Source organism: Embiotoca jacksoni, unplaced genomic scaffold (genome assembly GCF_022577435.1).
Source record: "Embiotoca jacksoni isolate LCO1_2020_lvr unplaced genomic scaffold, fEmbJac1.0.p SCAF_1, whole genome shotgun sequence".
In the NCBI taxonomy this organism is placed as follows: Eukaryota; Metazoa; Chordata; class Actinopteri; family Embiotocidae; genus Embiotoca; species Embiotoca jacksoni.
In genome coordinates, this window is record NW_027185229.1 from 19,159,712 (window position 1) to 19,181,562 (window position 21,851).

At 39.8% G+C, this 21,851-nt stretch overlaps 2 protein-coding genes across 3 annotated transcripts; one reads left to right on the forward strand and one right to left on the reverse strand.

The window, feature by feature from the left end:
* The first annotated feature begins 2,513 nt into the window (after positions 1-2,513).
* On the forward strand, positions 2,514-8,906 carry errfi1a (ERBB receptor feedback inhibitor 1a). Of its 2 annotated transcripts, XM_069145944.1 has the most exons (4): positions 2,514-2,685; positions 5,184-5,389; positions 5,583-5,653; positions 5,941-8,906. In XM_069145944.1, exons 2-4 carry the CDS (start codon positions 5,238-5,240, stop codon positions 6,981-6,983), a joined length of 1,266 nt encoding a protein of 421 aa, XP_069002045.1. In that variant the 5' UTR covers positions 2,514-2,685; positions 5,184-5,237; the 3' UTR covers positions 6,984-8,906. The 2 variants fall into 2 exon arrangements, with proteins under 2 accessions (XP_069002045.1, XP_069002054.1); XM_069145953.1 differs by lacking the exons at positions 2,514-2,685; positions 5,184-5,389 and adding an exon at positions 5,412-5,492.
* A 3,280-nt stretch (positions 8,907-12,186) lies between these two features.
* Positions 12,187-21,489, reverse strand: LOC138198808 (uncharacterized). Its single transcript, XM_069150466.1, has 10 exons — positions 21,468-21,489; positions 14,963-15,324; positions 13,963-14,146; positions 13,700-13,824; positions 13,430-13,494; positions 13,110-13,312; positions 12,813-12,978; positions 12,531-12,695; positions 12,381-12,448; positions 12,187-12,236 (listed from the first exon to the last, which is right to left on the reverse strand). Exons 1-10 carry the CDS (start codon positions 21,487-21,489, stop codon positions 12,187-12,189), a joined length of 1,410 nt encoding a protein of 469 aa, XP_069006567.1.
* Positions 21,490-21,851: the final 362 nt, after the last annotated feature.

Genomic DNA, 21,851 nt, shown 5'->3' on the forward strand with positions numbered 1-21,851 from the left:
ATGGATGGACGGATGAAAATCAACAATTTGGAGAATTCACCAAATTCTTGTTGATCGTTACATGAGTGGATGGATACCACTCTCACATCACTGCAGTTAATATCAAGTTAGAGCTGGATTAGGAGCTGGCTAGTTTAGCTCATTACGGAGACCAGAAACAGGAAGGAGCACCTAGTATGACTGCGTTGCAAACAAATTTCAAGAGGGGGCTTTTGTTGCAAGTGTAACAACTGTTCACTGGAATCTACGGATTAACAGGGTTGACATCTCCTCACTACAACAGTAAAGCTTTTGCTGCTGTGTTTATATCAGTGTGAACTTTGGAAGCAGGCTGGATATGCATGTAATTTAATTACCTCAGCAGGCAGGGGCAATCAATGCTGTGACCTCCACACTGAATAAATCATTTACAATAATAATACAAGGTTGTTGTTTTTTTTTTTGCCTTGTTTCAAACTAAACTCCACCCTTCCTGTTGGTCAGGGATTCATAGTGATCAACTGAGAGACTGAAGCATAACTTTGTAACTATACCATTGTGTTGGCATGTCAGCCACAAAAGGGAAATTCCTTGCTGTTTCAACAGCAGCTGAAAGGAAAATAAGCCAAAGGTGTCACTTTTTCAGGGGAAATACTCCCATAAAGCTCCGTGTGAGTCATGAGGCTGTACCAAAGAAAAGGCAGAGTAATTTCTCAGAAAGATATCCTCTTTGACACCAGTTCTTTCATCTGCCATCTCATCAGTCCTGCCTGTGGCTGTCCCCGTTTATCTTCCCCCCTAACTTGGTTTTTTTCCTCTTCTTCTTCTCTGACTAACTTTATAAGGAACTTCCTGTGAGTGATGACAGTATGCCTCACAGGCGAGGAGAGGAGGGAGGGCTGAAGTGGGCGGAGAGACGTTTTGAACGTGAGTCCTATTTGTCCCAGTGAATGTGTGTCTTTTGTGGAACATGTGAAGAGTTTCAATAACAGATTCAGTGCAGTATAGCGAGAAGACTACATCATCACCTACTTAATGAACTTGGTTCGATGACATAAACACTTCTTTTACATTTTCACTTTTCCCTTTGTAGGTCTGTATTTACTGAACCATCCACTAAACTATAGCTTGTCACAAAATCATTTTTTTCTCTGGATTCTGATAGTCATATTATGCTCATGCACAAACAAACTGTAAATCTCTGCTCGCAAAAACCTCTCTTTCCCCTGCTGGTCACAACTAGCCCAGAAGAATCCCAAAAATGTGCCTGAAATTATAAAGGAGGATTAGCGAGAGTCTGGTCCATGTAGGGGCCAAATATGATAAGCCTTTTGGGTTTGAGGGGGCCCTGGTGGGCAAGCTGTAAGGGATTCACAAACTCAGGCACAAGAACAGTCTGTTCTCTCTCCACACACACACACACACACACACACACACACACACACACACACACACACACACACACACACACACACACACACACACACACACACACACACACACACACACACACACACACACACACACCAACCACTGCTTTCTGCCACTATTGATTCAATGCAGTTCAATAGCTGTGTTTGTTTAGCCCAGTTAGGATAGGTTACATAGTTAATACAACACCACTTAAGGTCTTAGTAGGCTGTTTGGCTGGAATTGAAAGGTGTGAGACGCTGCACATCCCAGATTGTTCAAATATTACCCAAAAGAGAAAAACATGTATGTACAAAGCCTGTTGCTTTGAACTAATAACTCAAAGTGAACATTATGTTAGGTAAACCGTGAACAGGTCAGACTAAAAGAAAATGCCCACGGTTATCTGATAAATAAGCAGCTAAACGGTCTGGGCTTCATTCAGTTGGCAGCAGAATACCGTATAGATAAGAGTGTTTCTGTCTGTGTTTCTTTGCCTGCTCTCTACCCTGGAGCCATCCCCATTACTGCCTCTGTTTATCTGCAGATCTGTGCAGCTTACTCTTGGCTGCAGCCTATGCTGTTTATGAAGTCACGCCAGAGACACATGTGAGTATAAGCAGGTCATAACATGGAAAGGTTTGAAAGGCTAAACTTGCCAGGGCTATATTTTACTTTTGAGAAGTCTGCAGAGAACTTCTGTCTGCAATCATCACTTCTCTTTCCGCAACATCTGGGAGCAGGCGGCATGAACGCTCGACTTGAACTCATTTATACACGTCTAACTGTTAAGGTGTAGTGTATGTCTCCCTTCCCAGTGGAACCGTTTTTTTCAGAGCTGCCTGAGTCACTGTGCTCACAGCTTCTCTGTCAAACGTGATGACAGATGAGGCCCTGCAGACTTTGATCTCATCAAGTTAAGTTATGATTAAATTTGCCCTGTGAAGATGTTTGCAGTCCATATGTGCTCAGCTTGTGCTGAATGGAGCGACACTGCAGACTTTCGTAAAAGAAGACTGTGCCTTTAAGGGCAAGTGTGCAAGGCGGAGCCAGTGCGTCTGTAGTGCGGTGGAGCTTATAAAACATGGCTCACTACAACAGGCCTACTAGACTTATCTAAAAGTGTCACAGTAAACCCGGAGTGTCGCCAACTCGCTGGCGTCCTGTTCCTGATGCAATAGAAATCTCAAGATCATAGATTCCAAATTCAAACCCCGAAAGTAACTGAGGAGCTATACATTTACCAAAGAGGACTTTAGGGGTCAGTCAGCGGAGGAGAACTGCGAAGTTATTTAGGTGAGTTCAGATTGGAAATGTCTATTTGGGCTACTGTATGACTGCCTGTCTGTTGTTTTGTATGTTGGTGCCAGCACGACACCAGTGATTGATGCAACTTCAGATTCTATTGGAATTACTTTGAAGTTTTATTTCTTGTTTTTATTTTCTGGCCAGACACTGAAAAAGCAACTTGCCTTTTAACCCAAATCAAGAAAGTCCGACAAATAAATTAGAAGGGAACATTTTAATGAACATATGTCTATATGTTTGTTTATTTTAATCCATCAATTAGGGGGATATTTTCTTTATCCCATAACATAACTTTCGTCTGATTCCACGCTTTAACCTGGTTTGATTCTCTTAATTCGAGTGCAATATCAATTTGTGTCTTCCCGCTTAAACAAAAGGACATAATTCAATATATATACTATTATCATTACCCGGGCTTGCCAAGAAGCTGACTACAGTGTTGTGGTGTGAGTCACCTGCCTGCTACAGGGCTTTTAACCATTATTATCTCGATCCGGTAAAGTGAGGGGGTGTGCGCGCTGTTTGCTTGCCGCACAGGTAGAGCGGGTATGGTTGCTCGGAAACCGCTGCAGGGGTGTCACGAGTGGGGTGTGAACTCCTTCTTTCAAGGTCTGAGTGTGACTACTACAAGCCTGAATTAAAGGCAAGCTGATGTTTGACATCACTGCCAACCCCAGCAGACCTGCTTCTATCCTAGCACACATGGGCCTTGTGTTATCTTCACACTCACATTGAGCCTGTCCACCTATTATATACACACACCAGTTACATTTGACCATTAAAAAAAAAGAAGAAAAAAAAGACCCACGTCCTCATGTCAAATGTTCTGAATTAACTGACTAAAATAATTCCTCCTCAGGAGGGTTTATGCTCTGCATGACTACATCATTTGTTTAATCCTGTTGCCTGTAAATGCTCCTATGGTTAACTGCCAGGATGAACTGTCTTTGCACCTGTTGCAAGAGGAAGCACAAGCCCCTGGGGGTTCATTATCGAGGATCATGTTGCTTCCCGTCCCCGCCGAACCGAATCGACGGCCCTGGGCAGGGGGATTTGCATGCCTTGTTGGGCAGTTTGGCTCAGGCTGATGCCCCATGCTTCCTGTTGTTTTAGACCTTTGTTTCTTACCAGCTGTCAAGGCAGCACATAAATATGGCTCACAGGAGACCAGGAACGAGGGGGCCTTGTTCTTCTCATTCATCACTCATACATTTATAAGGAGGACAGCGTGTCTCTGGGTGTGCGTGCACCTCATTTGTGGTCTCCAGATGATATGGCCGTCGGGGTTATCGACGCACCCGTTAAGAGTTAATTCAGAAAATTGGATTGAATGTGTTTAACACTTCTGCAGGTGCAGTTTAGTCATCTGATCTGCTGCAACAATGGAAAGATAATGTCCTATGGACCTAAGACAACAAGACACCCACAGTTACCCATGATACACTTACTTTAAAGTAAAAAGTCACAACATTTTGTCTCTTTCTAAGCCCATTTCTGCTGAGGTTGTGACACAGTATATATGTAAACCCAGTCCGAGGCCTAAGTCAGATCAGATTTTGCTTCCAGTGTATGGCTGACCCCAGAAATATCAATACGCTGCCAGGTTTTCCCCCTCTGAATATTGTACGCATTGTTTACTCAGCCCTGACACATACTTGACATGGCACGCACATTCAGGTCATTTGACATGAGGAGTTCTTGCAACACCAGGTATATCTCTGGTAACAGGAGGAGCCTCTTTCCTGTTCAAGACGAGCAGGATTGCAGCACTGGAGCACAACTCGGTCTACGTTTTAACTTATTTAGAAGCACAGTGTCTAGGAATAGAAATTTGAACTTTGGTTGTTGCATTCACACCCACTATAGGCTTATGAACATGAAATATAAAGATTAGTTCTTGAGTATGGAAACATTAAATGTTTTAATTTGTACTTGCTTTCAACATACACCTCTCTCCTTGTGAAACTCATCTTTCTAAACGGGTAACTCTTCTTAAAATTTGCAAGACTGTTTACATTGAGTTTCATAACTCGCAACCAGTGTGTCTACATCCCATTCAGTTTAGGGCCAATTGCCCTTCAACAGTGGACATGGCCAGAAAACAATCTGTGCAATGAGTGACATTTTTACACAAGTCTAGTCTATTGCTTTTCTTTCCTTTGTACTATACTGTTACCAGAAAACTGTGAATGGCATGTTCTCAGGAGGTGTTAGGACACAAGTTTCCTTAGGGCCTGTCATTCATCTGTCAAAACAGATTTTTATCATCCAAAAAGCAATAACTAAATATTTGGCCTGTTAAGTCCAAAAGAGGCAGATATTTCTGTTATTGCCGTCTTATCTGATATCAGGATTTTCTTCCTTTTTGGGCTTCACCAAAGGATGTTTGCACTGCTTTCAGAGTGTTTTTATGTTCTGTTTCACCTGCTTTTGGTTTCAGCCTCCTTTCACCATCATTCATGAGTGTCCTTTTGGCTGTGTTACAGGTACACCAGAAGCAGGGGCAGCCAGCCGGACGATCTGAGTGTTTCCTGGCTTTGATGCGACCCGATTCTGCCTGGAGCATGTCCACAGTGGGCCTGACTGCCCAGGAGATCTCTTTTCCCATTGAAAACCCCTTCCTCCGGGGCAGCTACTGTCACAGCATGGCTGGATCCAAACCCGCCTGCAGCTACCGCCATGAGCTGGACAAGTGAGTGTTCAGGTGCCAAGACTAGCAGCTCATTAGGGGAAGACCTTTAGAAAGGGATGATGTTTTTCAGACCTGCATGACATGTTGAAGTTATACGGTTCAGGTCAGTTTAAGAGTTTTGGTAGATTATTAATTGTTACATGCATTATTTAAACCTCTGCTAATCTAAAATGTAATTTTTCTTCTTGAACAGCCACTACTTCAGTATGGACACAGATCACAGCTTTCGAGGCCAGCCAAAGGGGCCACCTCAAAGTTATGAGAGTGAGTACATCATCCTTCATTTGCACAGTAAATGTCTTCTGAAATACACAAATTATGCATTGCATGTACTGTTTCTTTGAATCATCTGCTATTTTACATACTTGATGTAGTAATTGTTGCAATCCGAATGTCTTTGTGGCAGTGCATAAATTCACATTTTGTATCCTTTTTTAAAGAATGCACTAAAGTTGTAGTAGTAAATTGTGATTATTAATAATTTTAGCCTTTTAATACTGTTCTACTTATGTGACTGTTTTTTTTTTTTTTGCAATGTTCCTCTTTGACAGGACATAAACACAGTCCCATCTTACAGAGATTACCTCCAAAGAAATCCCGGCCCTCCCACCTCTCCCTGTCCTGCAGTGCTGAACCATCCACCCCAAGTCCGGCTGACGATGACCAGGTGGTCCCCTCATTCCAGAGGCTCTCATTCTACGAGTGCAGCAGTCCACCACAGACACCAGGCAGATGTTCCAAGCCTTTGCCCCCTATCCCCCCACAAACAGACATCTCCCCCGAGCAGGCTATGGACAGTGAGGTCGAATTTTTCACGAGTTCAGACGACAACTGCTGCCTGGTGTCTGGTCCGTGTTCCAAACCGTCTCCTTTTCGATATGGAGTCCCCAGTCGAAGGAGCTTCAGGGACTGTGGGCAGATTAACTATGCTTACTATGATGGTCCATTGGGACCACAAAGCCCACGGCAGCCCCAGCAGCACCATCCGGTACATCCTCCGCAGGAAGTGCGGGAACAGTATGAGCCGCAGCGACAGGAACCACCTGTGCCAGTGGTCTTTCAGCGACAGCAGGACAAGGCTCAGAGGAGGCTACGGCGCTCTCACTCTGGCCCAGCTGGATCTTTCAACAAGCCCTCGCTGCTGCGCCTCTCGTGCCACAAACGTCACACCAACAGTATGGATAAACCAGAGGTGCCACCCCCTATCCCTCCACGTGTAATCAAGACAGACTACCGCCGCTGGTCAGCAGAGGTCTCATCTGGGGCTTACAGCGACGAGGACAAACCACCCAAGGTGCCCCCAAGGGACCCTTTGTCCAGAGGCAGCTCCCGCACTCCCAGCCCCAAGAGCCTGCCAACATACATTAACGGGGTGATGCCCCCAACCCAAAGCTTTGCACCGGATCCTAAGTACGTGAGAAGTCGGGTTTTACAGAGACAGAACAGTGAGGGCTCCACCTGCATCCTTCCTGTCATAGAGAATGGCAAGAAGGCCAGCACCACACACTACTACCTTCTGCCTCAGCGGTCTGCTTTCGAAGACTCATCTTTTGACTGCCACACCAGTAGGAAATCACCTGTGGATTTAGTTTGAAAAGTGGAAGTAGTAGAGGACTCTCCTGTACATGAGCAAAAAAAAAAAACACTTGATAAAAAAAAAAATGGTGAAACTGGATGCCAACAACCCTCAAACTGCTGCTTTTACCATGTTTTTCTTTTTTTACCCCTCATGTTTTCTGAACACACAGGGTATGTGTGCACTGTATACAGTTACTGGTAATGTTGGACGAGCTATCACAACCAAGATACTTTACGCAAAAACTGTATCTAACAAAAGATTGTGGGCAAAATTCAACATTTTAGAGGTTATTTTTTATATGATTTTTATTTCATGACATTCAATATTGTGCTGTTCTTGCTGAAGATGTGATACGATCAGAAGGTGTGAGCGGGCCTCAAACCTTGTGAGCTCAGTGTTTTGTGTCTGGATGGGTGTGGATGTTTTGTGAGATGCACTGGGGCTTTTCGATGCCGCCTTTGTATCTCTCAAGGGACAAAAGGTCAGTAATGTAACCATGAATCACTTAATATATGAAGTCTAAATATAAACCCAATTAATTCTGAACAAAATGAAGGATGCTAGCACACAAATCTCTATTCTGTTTTCTTTTATATATCATCACTGATATGGTTTCCCGTGCCTTGATTCAGTTTACTCAGGCTGACTATATCGATGTAAATTTTTTGTTTTTTCCCACATGGCATATTGTCATGGTACATTTTGTACTAAGAGGTGGGTACATTACTGGTAGCTATGCATGTTTCCAGTAGAATGTTTTGTGCAGCTTATATGGCGTAATTGTTTGTTGATGTGAGTATTCGTGTGTATGTATGTGCGTTGACGTGTTTGCGCATATGTGCATGTGAACAGCAGTTGGAAAAGTGTTCCGGTGATACTGTATAGAATGACTTTCTACAATCAGTAGAGAAGTGTCAACCATACTTGTTACTGTGTGCTGCTTGTGCACACATTTGAATTCTTTCTTTCAGTGTCCAGGTTTGTTTTGTTGCACAGAAATTGGTCTGTCGAACGTAAATGAATGTATGCTATTCTTAACCGTCAAACAGTTGAAGGAGCTTTTTTTTTTTTTTTTGGTCAAGCTGTGAGTCATTGCTTGAAACGAATTTGCCTCAAGTACTACCTCACTGATATGAATCCTGTATTTCACAAACTTCCTCTTTAAATTGTGTCCAAAGGTAAAATTTACAATCCAGAAAAGATGAGGTAACCAGCTCCATATTTGACCTGACACCATTAAATTATTCATTTACACTTCAGTTAAAAGTAACATAAAGTAAATTCGAACCGGATAGCCTTAAATAGAGATTTTAGATGGGGCAGATCTTGGATCAGAAATGTTAGGCTAACCTGTTAATGCAGACCCATTACAAAGAGTGCAGGGTTTACCTACCTGACACAGACTTTCCAGTTCTGCACATGCATTCCTGCCTTACATGATTGCAGTGGGTGTGGTCTGAAAGACTCTGGCTGCTGGCAGCCTTGAAAATATATTAATTTTATTGTTGTAGATTATTCACAAAGTGTCAGGATGATATAGAAAATGTAGCACATATTGAAGTAACCCTTGCTATCAAACACGGTGTCCAGATTGGGAAACAGATAACTGCTAAGGTCAATCGGTCATTGAAGTATACTTTTCCTCTCCCTCCCGCTCACAAACCTTGCCAACACAATGTTGCTTTTGACCTAAATGTTTGAAAAATGTTTACATCATACACTAATACTATTTAATCTTAAGGTATTCATATGTCTTATTAGCAATAATAAAACTGAATGAAGACTAGTTTATCAAGAAATAACTTCTCTGCTGTGGTGAAGACATGCACTGGGAGAGTTCAGTATGCTGTGTACAGTATTTAACAATTCCATTTGTTGTTATATATAGTTGATAAATATATAGTCTTTAAAAAGAAAGCAACAATAAAATGACTTATTTATGAGCTTGCTTTGTTCTGTTTCTTGAATCTGTCAAGATCAAACTCTCAACTCAGCTGTTTGGCCTGTTTTATCACCCACACACCCTCATGCTGTGCCTTATTGTGACTGGCCTCTATCCAGAGAAAGAAGAGTGACAGGTCTCCAGTATATAACCTTCCTCTTCCTGGTTATAACATGATTTCCTCCTGCTCAACTGCTTAGGAGCTCCAGCTTCGCCCCCACATATAACAATGTGACAAGTGTTTTATTCTTGACCTGAGTCCATGTAGTTGGGCAGGGAGCCGAAATCACCGTGAACCACATGGAGCAGTAGAGGTCAAATAATCACTAAATAAGCTGCATTTACAACATCCACTGAGGCCTTTCAGTGAGGCAGTGGTTTGATTTTTCCGTAGATCTGCTGCTGACAGCGATTACATATTGCATTACACTCTCAATGGAACAAAAGGTGGTAGTTTGAACAATCTAAACATACAAACCCTTTCACCTGGTTCACTTTCAGGTGAGCTGCTAGGCGACAGCATGGGTAGCTACTATGGCAACTAAAGAAAGACGGGCTGCTCATTTTAAACCTCTGCTGGGGGTAAGAGAGAAAGTGCTGTATGATTTACCAAGGAGCCTTGTTTGAGATTAGCTTTAAAAAGAAATAAAAGGAAAACACAATATTGCACTGCACTGGCACTAAAAGGCATTGTTGCTCTGAGCCAGAGAGCAGACGTGAATTGCGTAGACTCTACTTTTACAATTTTCATGACTTGACTTGTGAAACTTTTTATCAGACTTGGCCATAAAGGCACAAAGGGTAACTATGTTTCTGTAAGAAATTCAGTCCCTTTTTGTCCCAAGTTGTTTGTGTCCTTTTATATTATATATATCTTATCTTATATTACAGCAGTAATGATTATTGCCCCAATAATTGCTATAAAGCATCAGCTGCATGCATCGACACTGCATTAAATTGTAAAGATAGTGGGAGTAGTGTTTATGAAATAATAACTCTCCAGTGTGTGTCAGCATTAGATCGAAATCTGTAACACGAATTAAAGACTGATGTAATGATATAACCATTACCCAAAATAAGTCAAATGTATGCTGTGCTGGTGATCTTGATTGGATTCCACAACTTAATGAGCAAAGAAACTGATCAAACATATTACCTTAAATTGTGGTCTTAAATTGAAAAGATCAATGACAAAACGTCTGACACAATTTATGGATTATTGAGTACAACACTAGTGGATCTCATTCTGGGTGCAGAGCAAATTTACAATCACAAATTGATTTAGAATCAGGAAAGGACACAAGAAGTTTCTCTGTAGATATGATTATAGATTTAAATATGTTTTTGTCTTCAAAAACTCAGTAACTTAATATTACTGGTTCTTTCTACATTCAACTATATGCTGAGGTGATTTCTAGACAAGGTATTGTGTTTTGCTTTGTGCTGTGCATGCCCATCAGCCACTTAAAATGATTAGACGTTCAACAAAGGTTATTGTTGCTGTGCCAGGATGATACTATAACAAAACGAATCCAAGCTGGGTAAAACCTTTGCAGAGTTAAAATGGGAAAATATACCTATAATGCTTATATAGTATGATCAAATGTGCTCAACAAATTACCTATTTCATTTTCTGCTTCTGTCCTGTAATGAAGTCCAAGATTATATTTTATCATAAATTATATGGTAAGACAACATATATGTAAAGTTGCTGTTGTATGACTGATTCCTTAAAGTTATGGTCATTTGCATCTGGCACATAAACATATAATTCAAGCAAGAAAATGCAAAATTTGCAATCTGATGTATTTTCAGGAGGCAGGTAAAGCAGACCTTTATCTCTTGTATCTGTACAGGATTTTTCTAAGGTTCCAGATTCCCATCCCACTTTCAGACAAAACATCTAGCCAGACTGGAAAATCTGCTAAAATTTCCATTGTTTGCAATAAATTTTTTATTAAGGCGTAACTTTTCTTATCATTTGCTGGGAGGGATGGACAGAGTTGTAAATATTTAACTCAGGCTGAAGAGCAATTGGTTAAATTTTACATGGATATATAGCACACCAAGCAAAGGTAAAGAATTTGGTTAGTGTGCCTCCTCCTCCAGGCACTAGGTGGAGACAAAAACTCATCAAAAGCTATCAATGAACTTCCTATTGCTGTTAAGGGCCAGCAACGAGGATGTACACCAGTATTTTGAGATGCATAGTTTAAAATATATATATATATATATATATATATATATATACATGTTTTTCCAAAGTCACCATGGCAAGCAGTCAAATTTACGGGAACCATAATATTGGGCTATGATTGCAGTGTTGAAGCTGCCAATATGTGATGCTGATGCTATATGTATATATAATTATATATTTTATATTATATTATATATAGGCCTATTTGTTTTAAATCCCCTCAATCTAATATGCTTACCTTTCAGTGTCTCTCAACACATTCTGCGAAAGCAAAACATTAAAATGAATGTAGGCTAATTATGCCATCTAGTGGTAGGGGACTGTAATGACTCTGAGGGCAACAATTATCTTAGGTAGGTAGGTAGGTATTTACTTTATTAATCCCCGAGGGGAAATTTTTTCGCTACAGCAGCATACAGAAGCAATAAGATAATAATAGAAATAATATCATTTTACACATGATACGTAAACTATTGATGTTGACTTTGAAATACAACAGCAACACCTCACTGACACAGTAAGTATTGCATGGTTACTGTATTATACTCAAGTCATAAAATGTTTCAGAAAATGTGTCACTCCGGTGTACATGAATACTACAGTGTAGGTCATTGAGTGTTAAACTGTGATATTGATACATTAACATGAATTAACTAAAAACACCGTATTCGGAATTGGCATGTTCATTTTTAGTAGAGGCCACATGAGATTACATAAATTACAGTTAATATAAATAAAATCATAAATTTTACAACAACAAATTATTACTATTTTACTTAACATGCAATACATAGTTTATAACTCCGACTGATCTATACTTTTCTTTTCTTCTCGCCAAAACATTTTGATTAAAGCAAAATTCTTTGGTCTGCAGCCTTCATTTGGTGTTGATGTTCAAAACCTTTGTGACCTGTAGAAACAATAGAAGTATCATTTTTAAATCAACATTTTACGTACAATGTTATGTTTTTTGTCAGTGTATTACAGAGTTGTCTGGACACTGTACTTATTTAGACTTTCAGAATTAGACCACTGAATGTGATACCAGAATAAGGGACAAGTATACCTCAAATCCAGTGTCAATATTGTTTAGCTGTGTAAGTGCCCAGAAATCCAAAGTTTAGATCTCCTGGGGAAAAAAAAAAAAAAAAATGAATAATGAATAATAATAATAATGAATAATGTTAACATGCATTTAAAGTCCTTGCTGTGAAATGATTTACTGAATTTTTAAAATAGATTTGACACCATAAAAAAAAAGACCATGACTCACCTGTATGAGAGAAGTCAAAGAAATCCTCCTCAAAAGACAGTCTTCTCCTATAGAAGTTGCTCCTTTTCCTAAAATAGAAGGACAGGAACTTCTTTAGTATCATTTGCATATTATGATATTAGGAGATGCATATTCGGCATCGTAACTCACCAAACGGATGTATGTCTCTTTTTGACAATGACAGCAATGACGATGATAATCAAAAGCAGCAGGACAGCTGCCAGTGATCCAAACAGAGCTCCAAAGAAACCTGGACCTCGGCGGAAGAGCTCACACTGTGGACCATAGTACTGCTCGAAGCTAGTTTCATAGCAGCTTGGTTCAAGACAAAATAAGTCAATAAAATTAGTATAACCAACAAAATTATTTGACATTCAAATCTCCTTGAAATTGAAAAAAAAAAAAAAAATAAAATAAAATCCATTGACTTACCTGCAGATTGGCCCTTTGTTAATGTGATTGTGACATTCTCCATGATGATTGCAGTAATTAGGGTTTAGTTTGCAAGGACCAACACACTTCCATTGACCATTACTAATCCCAGGAGTGTAATTTGCAAACCCTGAGCAGTTGACAAAAGGCTTCAAGTCTGTGATATCTAAGTGTTTAAAAAAATGTATTTATTATTTTGTAATATCGTACCGTGCAATATCGTGCAATTTTGAAAAATACTGAATGAAGAAACACTCAGTGTGCTGTATCTTTTGAGAGGGCATATAATACACTTACGTGTAATTAGAGGTGCCTGGAAGCTGAGTCCATTTAGCTGAACACTTTCATTACCAAAGACCTGAGAAATCTTATTGAGGTTTCTTGTGTCATTTAAAATATCCATCAGCACATCTTCAAGCTGAGTGTTGACAAACTGGATTTCAGTTTCACTGTTTAGGTATCTGTACTCCGCCACGCTCTGTGCAACAACACTTCCCCGTCTAAAAAATAAAAAGAGAAAGATATTACAAAAAACAAAACAACTTATACTTGATTTTTTTTCTGTAAAAAAAAGGCGATTTAAATCATTTTAACAGTAATCATTTCTGAAAACCTACGATAAATTGGTGACTTTTACTGTTTCATAGGCTTGCGGGTAAGCTTGTTTGCACAAGGCTTCGAGCTGGAAGAAAGAACAAATGCAATAAATCTACATTATTTTGGATAATAACATCAAAAGCAGCAGAAAACAGTAATGATAAAAAGATCATTGTGTAATATCAGTAATTATTGACTTGTAAATAAGCTGTGAAAAATTATTAAACACTGCAATGGAATTGAAAAATGATCATAAAATCAAGCAACAATTAAAGAAAATTATTATTTACCTCCCGTTTTAATGTTTTAATGAATTCTAATGATTCCCGCGAGGTTAAATCATTAAAGGCGTCCAGATAATCAATGCGGATTTCCAAAGTAAAATTTGCCACTCGAGTTGGTATTTTCTCGGCATCTGGAAAAAGAATTCTGACACTCTAAACAAATACAATGAACGTAATTCTAAAACGGAAAAACGTACATCTGCATTTAAAACTTATTTTGAGCTGACAAAATAATTGGAGAAATAGTATTATGGAGTGAAAATCCTCACCAATATGAACAGATAAGTCATTAACTCCAAAAGAGCATTCATCTCCAAAAGTGAAGTCTTGACACTGAACAGTTGTAGATGGTGATGTCACGGTGGCAGAAGCAGTTGAGTGGGGGACACCAGTAGATGGTAAATGACTGACCGTGAATGTGTTTGGGCTGAAGGTTTCAGCTGATGTAAGAGCCTCGGAGGTTGACGGTGAAAATGTTGTGTTAGGAGAAACTGAGAAATGTGTTTGGATTGTAACTGTACTATGTGGGTTTGGGTTAACTGTAGAGGTGAATGGCAAAGATGGTGAGACAATGTCAGTTGTGCTTGTAGAGCTGATAGTTGTCACAGTCTGTGTTGCATCTCTGGAAGTTGTTTTCAGTAATGTGGTGAACTGTGTCGGGGTTCTATTTGTGGTGATCGCTGAAGATGAGTCTGTAGATTGTGTTGTTGCAGTGGATGTCAATGTCGTCACAGATGTAGATTGTGGTTCTGTGGTTGAGGACATAGTTGTTGCAGATGTTTCAGGGCTACTTGGTGGAAGTTGAGTTGTGCTTGTAGGTCCAGATGAAGTCTCAGTATTTTGTGAAGATGATTGAGTAAACTGAGTGGTCACAGGAGGGAATGTAGATGGTGAACTGGGGTCAACCTCTGTATTTGTGGAGAAAAGTGTTGTTTCTGACTGATCCGTGTTGATGGTTGCTGATACTCTGTTTGTAGTAATGGCTGAAGTTGAGTCTTTAGATTGTGTTGTTCCAGTGGATGTCAAAGTCGTCACAGATGTATATTGTGCTTCTGTGGTTGAGGACTTAGTTGTTGCAGACGTTTCAGGTCCAGTTGGTGAAAGTTGAGTTGTGCTTGTAGGTGTTGCTGTGGTCTCAGTATTGTGTGAAGATGATTGAGTAAACTGAGTGGTCACAGGAGGGAATGTAGATGGTGAACTGGGGTCAACCTCTGTATTTGTGGAGAAAAGTGTTGTTTCTGACTGATCCGTGTTGATGGTTGTTGATACTGTATTTGTAGTAATCGCTGAAGTTGAGTCTTTAGATTCTGTATTTTCTGTTGATATCACTGTTTTGATAGATGTAGATTGTGGTTCTTGGGTTGAGGGCTTGATTGTTGCAAACGTTTCAGGGCTACTTGGTGGAAGTTGAGTTGTGCTTGTAGGTCCAGATGAAGTCTCAGTATTTTGTGAAGATGATTGAGTAAACTGAGTAGTCACAGGAGGGAATGTGGATGGTGAACTGGGGTCAACCTCTGTATTTGTGGAGAAAAGTGTTGTTTCTGACTGATCCGTGTTGATGGTTGTTGATACTGTATTTGTAGTAATCTCTGAAGTTGAGTCTTTAGATTCTGTATTTTCTGTTGATATCACTTTTGTGATAGATGTAGATTGTGGTTCTTGGGTTGAGGGCTTGATTGTTGCAAACGTTTCAGGGCTACTTGGTGGAAGTTGAGTTGTGATTGTAGGTCCAGATGAAGTCTCAGTATTTTGTGAAGATGATTGAGTAAACTGAGTAGTCACAGGAGGGAATGTAGATGGTGAACTGGGGTCAACCTCTGTATTTGTGGAGAAAAGTGTTGCTTCTGACTGATCCGTGTTGATGGTTGTTGATACTGTATTTGTAGTAATCTCTGAAGTTGAGTCTTTAGATTCTGTATTTTCTGTTGATATCACTTTTGTGATAGATGTAGATTGTGGTTCTTGGGTTGAGGGTTTGATTGTTGCAAACGTTTCAGGGCTACTTGGTGGAAATTGAGTTGTGCTTGTAGGTCCAGATGAAGTCTCAGTATTTTGTGAAGATGATTGAGTAAACTGAGTAGTCACAGGAGGGAATGTAGATGGTGAACTGGGGTCAACCTCTGTATTTGTGGAGAAAAGTGTTGCTTCTGACTGATCCGTGTTGATGGTTGTTGATACTGTATTTGTAGTAATCGCTGAAGTTGAGTCTTTAGATTCTGTATTTTCTGTTGATATCACTGTTTTGATAGATGTAGATTGTGGTTCTTGGGTTGAGGGCTTGATTGTTGCAAACGTTTCAGGGCTACTTGGTGGAAGTTGAGTTGTGCTTGTAGGTCCAGATGAAGTCTCAGTATTTTGTGAAGATGATTGAGTAAACTGAGTAGTCACAGGAGGGAATGTAGATGGTGAACTGGGGTCAACCTCTGTATTTGTGGAGAAAAGTGTTGCTTCTGACTGATCCGTGTTGATGGTTGTTGATACTGTATTTGCAGTAATCTCTGAAGTTGAGTCTTTAGATTCTGTATTTTCTGTTGATATCACTGTTGTGATAGATGTAGATTGTGGTTCTGTGGTTGAGGGCTTGATTGTTGCAAACGTTTCAGGGCTACTTGGTGGAAGTTGAGTTGTGCTTGTAGGTCCAGATGAAGTCTCAGTATTTTGTGAAGATGATTGAGTAAACTGAGTAGTCACAGGAGGGAATGTGGATGGTGAACTGGGGTCAACCTCTGTATTTGTGGAGAAAAGTGTTGTTTCTGACTGATCCGTGTTGATGGTTGGTGATACTGTATTTGTAGTAATCTCTGAAGTTGAGTCTTTAGATTCTGTATTTTCTGTTGATATCACTTTTGTGATAGATGTAGATTGTGGTTCTTGGGTTGAGGGTTTGATTGTTGCAAACGTTTCAGGGCTACTTGGTGGAAGTTGAGTTGTGCTTGTAGGTCCAGATGAAGTCTCAGTATTTTGTGAAGATGATTGAGTAAACTGAGTAGTCACAGGAGGGAATGTAGATTGTGAACTGGGGTCAACCTCTGTATTTGTGGAGAAAAGTGTTGTTTCTGACTGATCCGTGTTGATGGTTGTTGATACTGTATTTGTAGTAATCGCTGAAGTTGAGTCTTTAGATTCTGTATTTTCTGTTGATATCACTGTTGTGATAGCTGTAGATTGTGGTTCTTGGGTTAAGGGGTTGATTGTTGCAAACATTTCAGGGCTACTTGGTGGAAATTGAGTTGTGCTTGTAGGTCCAGATGAAGTCTCAGTATTTTGTGAAGATGATTGAGTAAACTGAGTAGTCACAGGAGGGAATGTAGATGGTGAACTGGGGTCAACCTCTGTATTTGTGGAGAAAAGTGTTGCTTCTGACTGATCCGTGTTGATGGTTGTTGATACTGTATTTGTAGTAATCTCTGAAGTTGAGTCTTTAGATTCTGTATTTTCTGTTGATATCACTGTTGTGATAGATGTAGATTGTGGTTCTTGGGTTGAGGGCTTGATTGTTGCAAACGTTTCAGGGCTACTTGGTGGAAATTGAGTTGTGCTTGTAGGTCCAGATGAAGTCTCAGTATTTTGTGAAGATGATTGAGTAAACTGAGTAGTCACAGGAGGGAATGTAGATGGTGAACTGGGGTCAACATCTGTATTTCTAGAGAAAAGTGTTGTTTCTGACTGATCCGTGTTGATGGTTGTTGATAATGTATTTGTAGTAATCTCTGAAGTTGAGTCTCTAGATTCTGTATTTTCTGTTGATATCACTGTTGTGATAGATGTAGATTGTGGTTCTTGGGTTGAGGGCTTGATTGTTGCAAACGTTTCAGGGCTACTTGGTGGAAGTTGAGTTGTGCTTGTAGGTCCAGATGAAGTCTCAGTATTTTGTGAAGATGATTGAGTAAACTGAGTAGTCACAGGAGGGAATGTGGATGGTGAACTGGGGTCAACCTCTGTATTTGTGGAGAAAAGTGTTGTTTCTGACTGATCCGTGTTGATGGTTGTTGATACTGTATTTGTAGTAATCTCTGAAGTTGAGTCTTTAGATTCTGTATTTTCTGTTGATATCACTTTTGTGATAGATGTAGATTGTGGTTCTTGGGTTGAGGGCTTGATTGTTGCAAACGTTTCAGGGCTACTTGGTGGAAGTTGAGTTGTGATTGTTGGTGTTGCTGTGGTCTCAGTATTTTGTGAAGATGATTGAGTAAACTGAGTGGTCACAGGAGGGAATGTAGATGGTGAACTGGGGTCAACCTCTGTATTTGTGGAGAAAAGTGTTGTTTCTGACTGATCCATGTTGATGGTTGTTGATACTGTATTTGTAGTCATCTCTGAAGTTGAGTCTTTAGATTGTGTATTTTCTGTTGATATCACTGTTGTGATAGATGTCGATTGTGGTTCTTGGGTTGAGGGCTTGATTGTTGCAAACGTTTCAGGGCTAGTTGGTGGAAGTTGAATTGTGATTGCTGGTGTTGCTGTGGTCTCAGTATTTTGTGAAGATGATTGAGTAAACTGAGTTGTCACAGGAGGGAATGTCGATGGTGAACTGGGGTTAACATCTGTATTTCTAGAGAAAAGTGTTGTTTCTGACTGATCCGTGTTGATGGTTGTTGATAATGTATTTGTAGTAATCTCTGAAGTTGAGTCTCTAGATTCTGTATTTTCTGTTGATATCACTGTTGTGATAGATGTAGACTGTGGTTCTTGGGTTGAGGGCTTGATTGTTGCAAACGTTTCAGGGCTACTTGGTGGAAGTTGAGTTGTGCTTGTAGGTCCAGATAAAGTCTCAGTATTTTGTGAAGATGATTGAGTAAACTGAGTGGTCACAGGAGGGAATGTAGATGGTGAACTGGGGTCAACCTCTGTATTTGTGGAGAAAAGCGTTGTTTCTGACTGATCCGTGTTGATGGTTGCTGATACTCTATTTGTAGTAATGGCTGAAGTTGAGTCTTTAGATTGTGTTGTTCCTGTGGATATCAGTGTCATCACAGATGTAGATTGTGGTTCTGTGGTTGAGGACTTAGTTGTTGCAGACGTTTCAGGGCTACTTGGTGGAAGTTGAGTTGTGCTTGTAGGTCCAGATGAAGTCTCAGTATTTTGTGAAGATGATTGAGTAAACTGAGTGGTCACAGGAGGGAATGTAGATGGTGAACTGGGGTCAACCTCTGTATTTGTGGAGAACAGTGTTGTTTCTGACTGATCCGTGTTGATGTTTGTTGATACTGTATTTGTAGTAATCTTTGAAGTTGAGTCTTTAGATTCTGTATTTTCTGTTGATATCACTGTTGTGATAGATGTAGATTGTGGTTCTTGGGTTGAGGGCTTGATTGTTGCAAATGTTTCGGGGCTACTTGGTGGAAGTTGAGTTGTGCTTTTAGGTGTTGCTGTGGTCTCAGTATTTTGTGAAGATGGTTGAGTAAACTGAGTAGTCACAGGAGGGAATGTAGATGGTGAACTGGGGTCAACCTCTGTATTTGTGGAGAAAAGTGTTGTTTCTGACTGATCCGTGTTGATCTTTGCTGATACTCTATTTGTAGTAATGGCTGAAGTTGAGTCTGTAGATTGTGTTGTTCCTGTGTATATTAGTGTCGTCACAGATGTAGATTGTGGTTCTGTGGTTGAGGACCTAGTTGTTGCAGACGTTTCAGGGCAACTTGGTGGAATTTGAGTTGTGCTTGTAGGTCCAGATGAAGTCTCAGTATTTTGTGAAGATGATTGAGTAAACTGAGTGGTCACAGGAGGGAATGTAGACGGTGTATTGGGGTCAACCTCTGTATTTGTGGAGGAAAGTGTTGTTTCTGACTGATCCGTGTTGATGGTTGCTGATACTCTGTTTGTAGTAATGGCTGAAGTTGAGTCTTTAGATTGTGTTGTTCCAGTGGATATCAATGTCGTCACAGATGTAGATTGTGGTTCTGTGGTTGAGGACTTAGTTGTTGTAGACGTTTCAGTGCTTTCCTGTCCTTGTTTCAAGTACTGTCTTTTCCTCCATGTTATGTCAGGTTGATTTCGTTTTTTAGTTAGATCTCCTGGGGAAAAAAATTCAAAATACAAATTGTTTCATGAACATTTAATTGGTCAATGCAGTTTTGAGAAACTTCAATCAGTTAAAGTTTTACGTCTAATTTTAAGGTAACATGAATTTAACAGTTTGAATTTTTTTTAAAACCATATTTCACATTTATGAGTCTGTATGCAAATATTGTGGCATGATTACGATGTACATTGCACGACACCAAAGATGAATCCGCTATATTTAAAAAGAACAAAGAACAAATGAATGATTGATTGACAGGCTTGTAGTGAAGTCAGGTTGCCACCATCGGTAGGCGGGACATAGTATAGTTGGGTTTCCAATGAGATCGAGTCAGTCCACTGCTCATTCCGACCCAGTTCATCCAAACATGGTCTCTTCTGGCTCCAAACCACTCTGAACTAGCAATTTGGCAATTGCCAATATCTGAACTCAAGGCCTGATATACGGCCGTTCACAACCCAAGGAGTGACGTCACTGTTGGTTGCCACTTTGATTAAAGTAAGGTAAACTAAGGTAAAAAAAATTAACACAAAAGCAAAGTACAATTGAAGGACTATCATGAATTGGAGCATCTTTGCTGCTTCTAAGCTTAGACAATTTGCAAATGAGGGGAAAATTATTTCCATAGTCTATGAAGGTATCTTGGCAGCTGTTGTCTGCCAGCTGAAGTTCAGTAGAAGTGGTGTAATGCAGCAGAACAAGGACTCGAAACACCAAAGTAAATCTACTACAGAATGACTACAATCAATGAAAGTCTGCTCTTTGCAGTAGCATAGTCAGAGCCCAGAACTTAACTCGTACTGTGGAATGACCTTCACACCATGCATCTCAAGTATATAAGGGAAATTGTCAGGGGGAATGGATCAAAATTCCTTCTTAATGTTGTGAAGGCCTGCCAGAAATGCTTGTGTTAGGTTTTTGCTGCCTAAGAAGTTCAAACAGTTGATAAAGTCAAGGGTTTAGTAACTTTTTCACCACCACTTTTCAAACTTGAAGACTAATGTTGGGCATTGATAATGGTTATATTTTGTAATTCCACAGAGTTCACCTGCTTTTTCCTGATGCTCTAATAATAACAGGGGATCACACAAAGTTCACATGAAATGAAAATCTCTTCCTCCCACATTGAACATGTTTGATTTTACTTATCTCTTTGACATACAGTATCTAATGTCTGTGTAATGTTTGTATAGTTATCATTCACTTGCTGCAATTATTAACTGAATATGCCAGTCCGTATCAGTCTTTTATAGTTGTTAAACAAGTGAAAACTTTGGTGTTGAGATGTACTTAAAAAGTTATGTAACTGGAAATCTACCTGTATAGTTTGGATTTTGGACAGAATTTTCAAAAAGCTTTCTAAAACACATCCAAAAAAAAACATTTCCCCACATGACTTAAAAAAAAAGAAAAAAAAAAAAAAAAAAAAAAAAAAAGAATAACCATTCACATTTATATGTTTTATGTACATATTCTCTATTCTCTAAAAACAAATACATTGAGTACAAATAAACTTTAACGTTTGAGAGAATCCAAATGCATGTCGACAGCGAGGAGCAGTCAATCTGTTTACTTTATGTATTAATTGTCATTATTCCTGAGGCATTGTCACAACTAAAATTAGTCATGTCAATATTCTATGGCAATAAACACTATGTCTGGTAATCCCAGTGTTACATGCACAACAATTAGGTAATCTCAGGACAGCACATCTGGTTATGTATAAAACAATTACAGAAATCACAGACTTACCTTTTTTATGGGCAGAGAACATACCGAGTGTTATCAGCAGAATGACCGTAAAAGTCAGGAGCGTAAGACAGGCGGAGAGCCTCCTCCATTTACAGGGTTCCAGGTCAGTCCTCCTTTTCATTTTCCTTGACATTCAGATAATCCCCCTGAAGATGCTAAAGTTAACTATTTCAAGTACTACAATTTCTATACCTCCAGAAACACGTAGGCTAAATACTTCACTTGTTCTGTAAATTTCAGTCTTGCCGTAAACTTGTACTAGTATCCACTTGTAAGTTCCTGTGTTTCTGTTGGCAGTTGCAAGCCATACAAACATTTGTCTATAAGTATCAGATATACTGTATGTGTTACCAATGATCAGCTGGTAAACTGAGGTTGTCATTG

Coding starts and splice junctions, on each gene's coding strand:
- errfi1a (XM_069145944.1), top strand. CDS start 5,238: ATGCGACCCGATTCTGCCTGGAGCATGTCCACAGTGGGCCTGACTGCC. Junction 5,390..5,582: donor TACCGCCATGAGCTGGACAA/GTGAGTGTTCAG, acceptor CTTCTTGAACAG/CCACTACTTCAGTATGGACA. Junction 5,654..5,940: donor GCCACCTCAAAGTTATGAGA/GTGAGTACATCA, acceptor CCTCTTTGACAG/GACATAAACACAGTCCCATC.
- LOC138198808 (XM_069150466.1), bottom strand. CDS start 21,489: ATGTTCTCTGCCCATAAAAAAG. Junction 15,325..21,467: donor GTTCTCTGCCCATAAAAAAG/GTAAGTCTGTGA, acceptor CTATCACAAAAG/TGATATCAACAGAAAATACA. Junction 12,979..13,109: donor CCAGGCACCTCTAATTACAC/GTAAGTGTATTA, acceptor TTAAACACTTAG/ATATCACAGACTTGAAGCCT.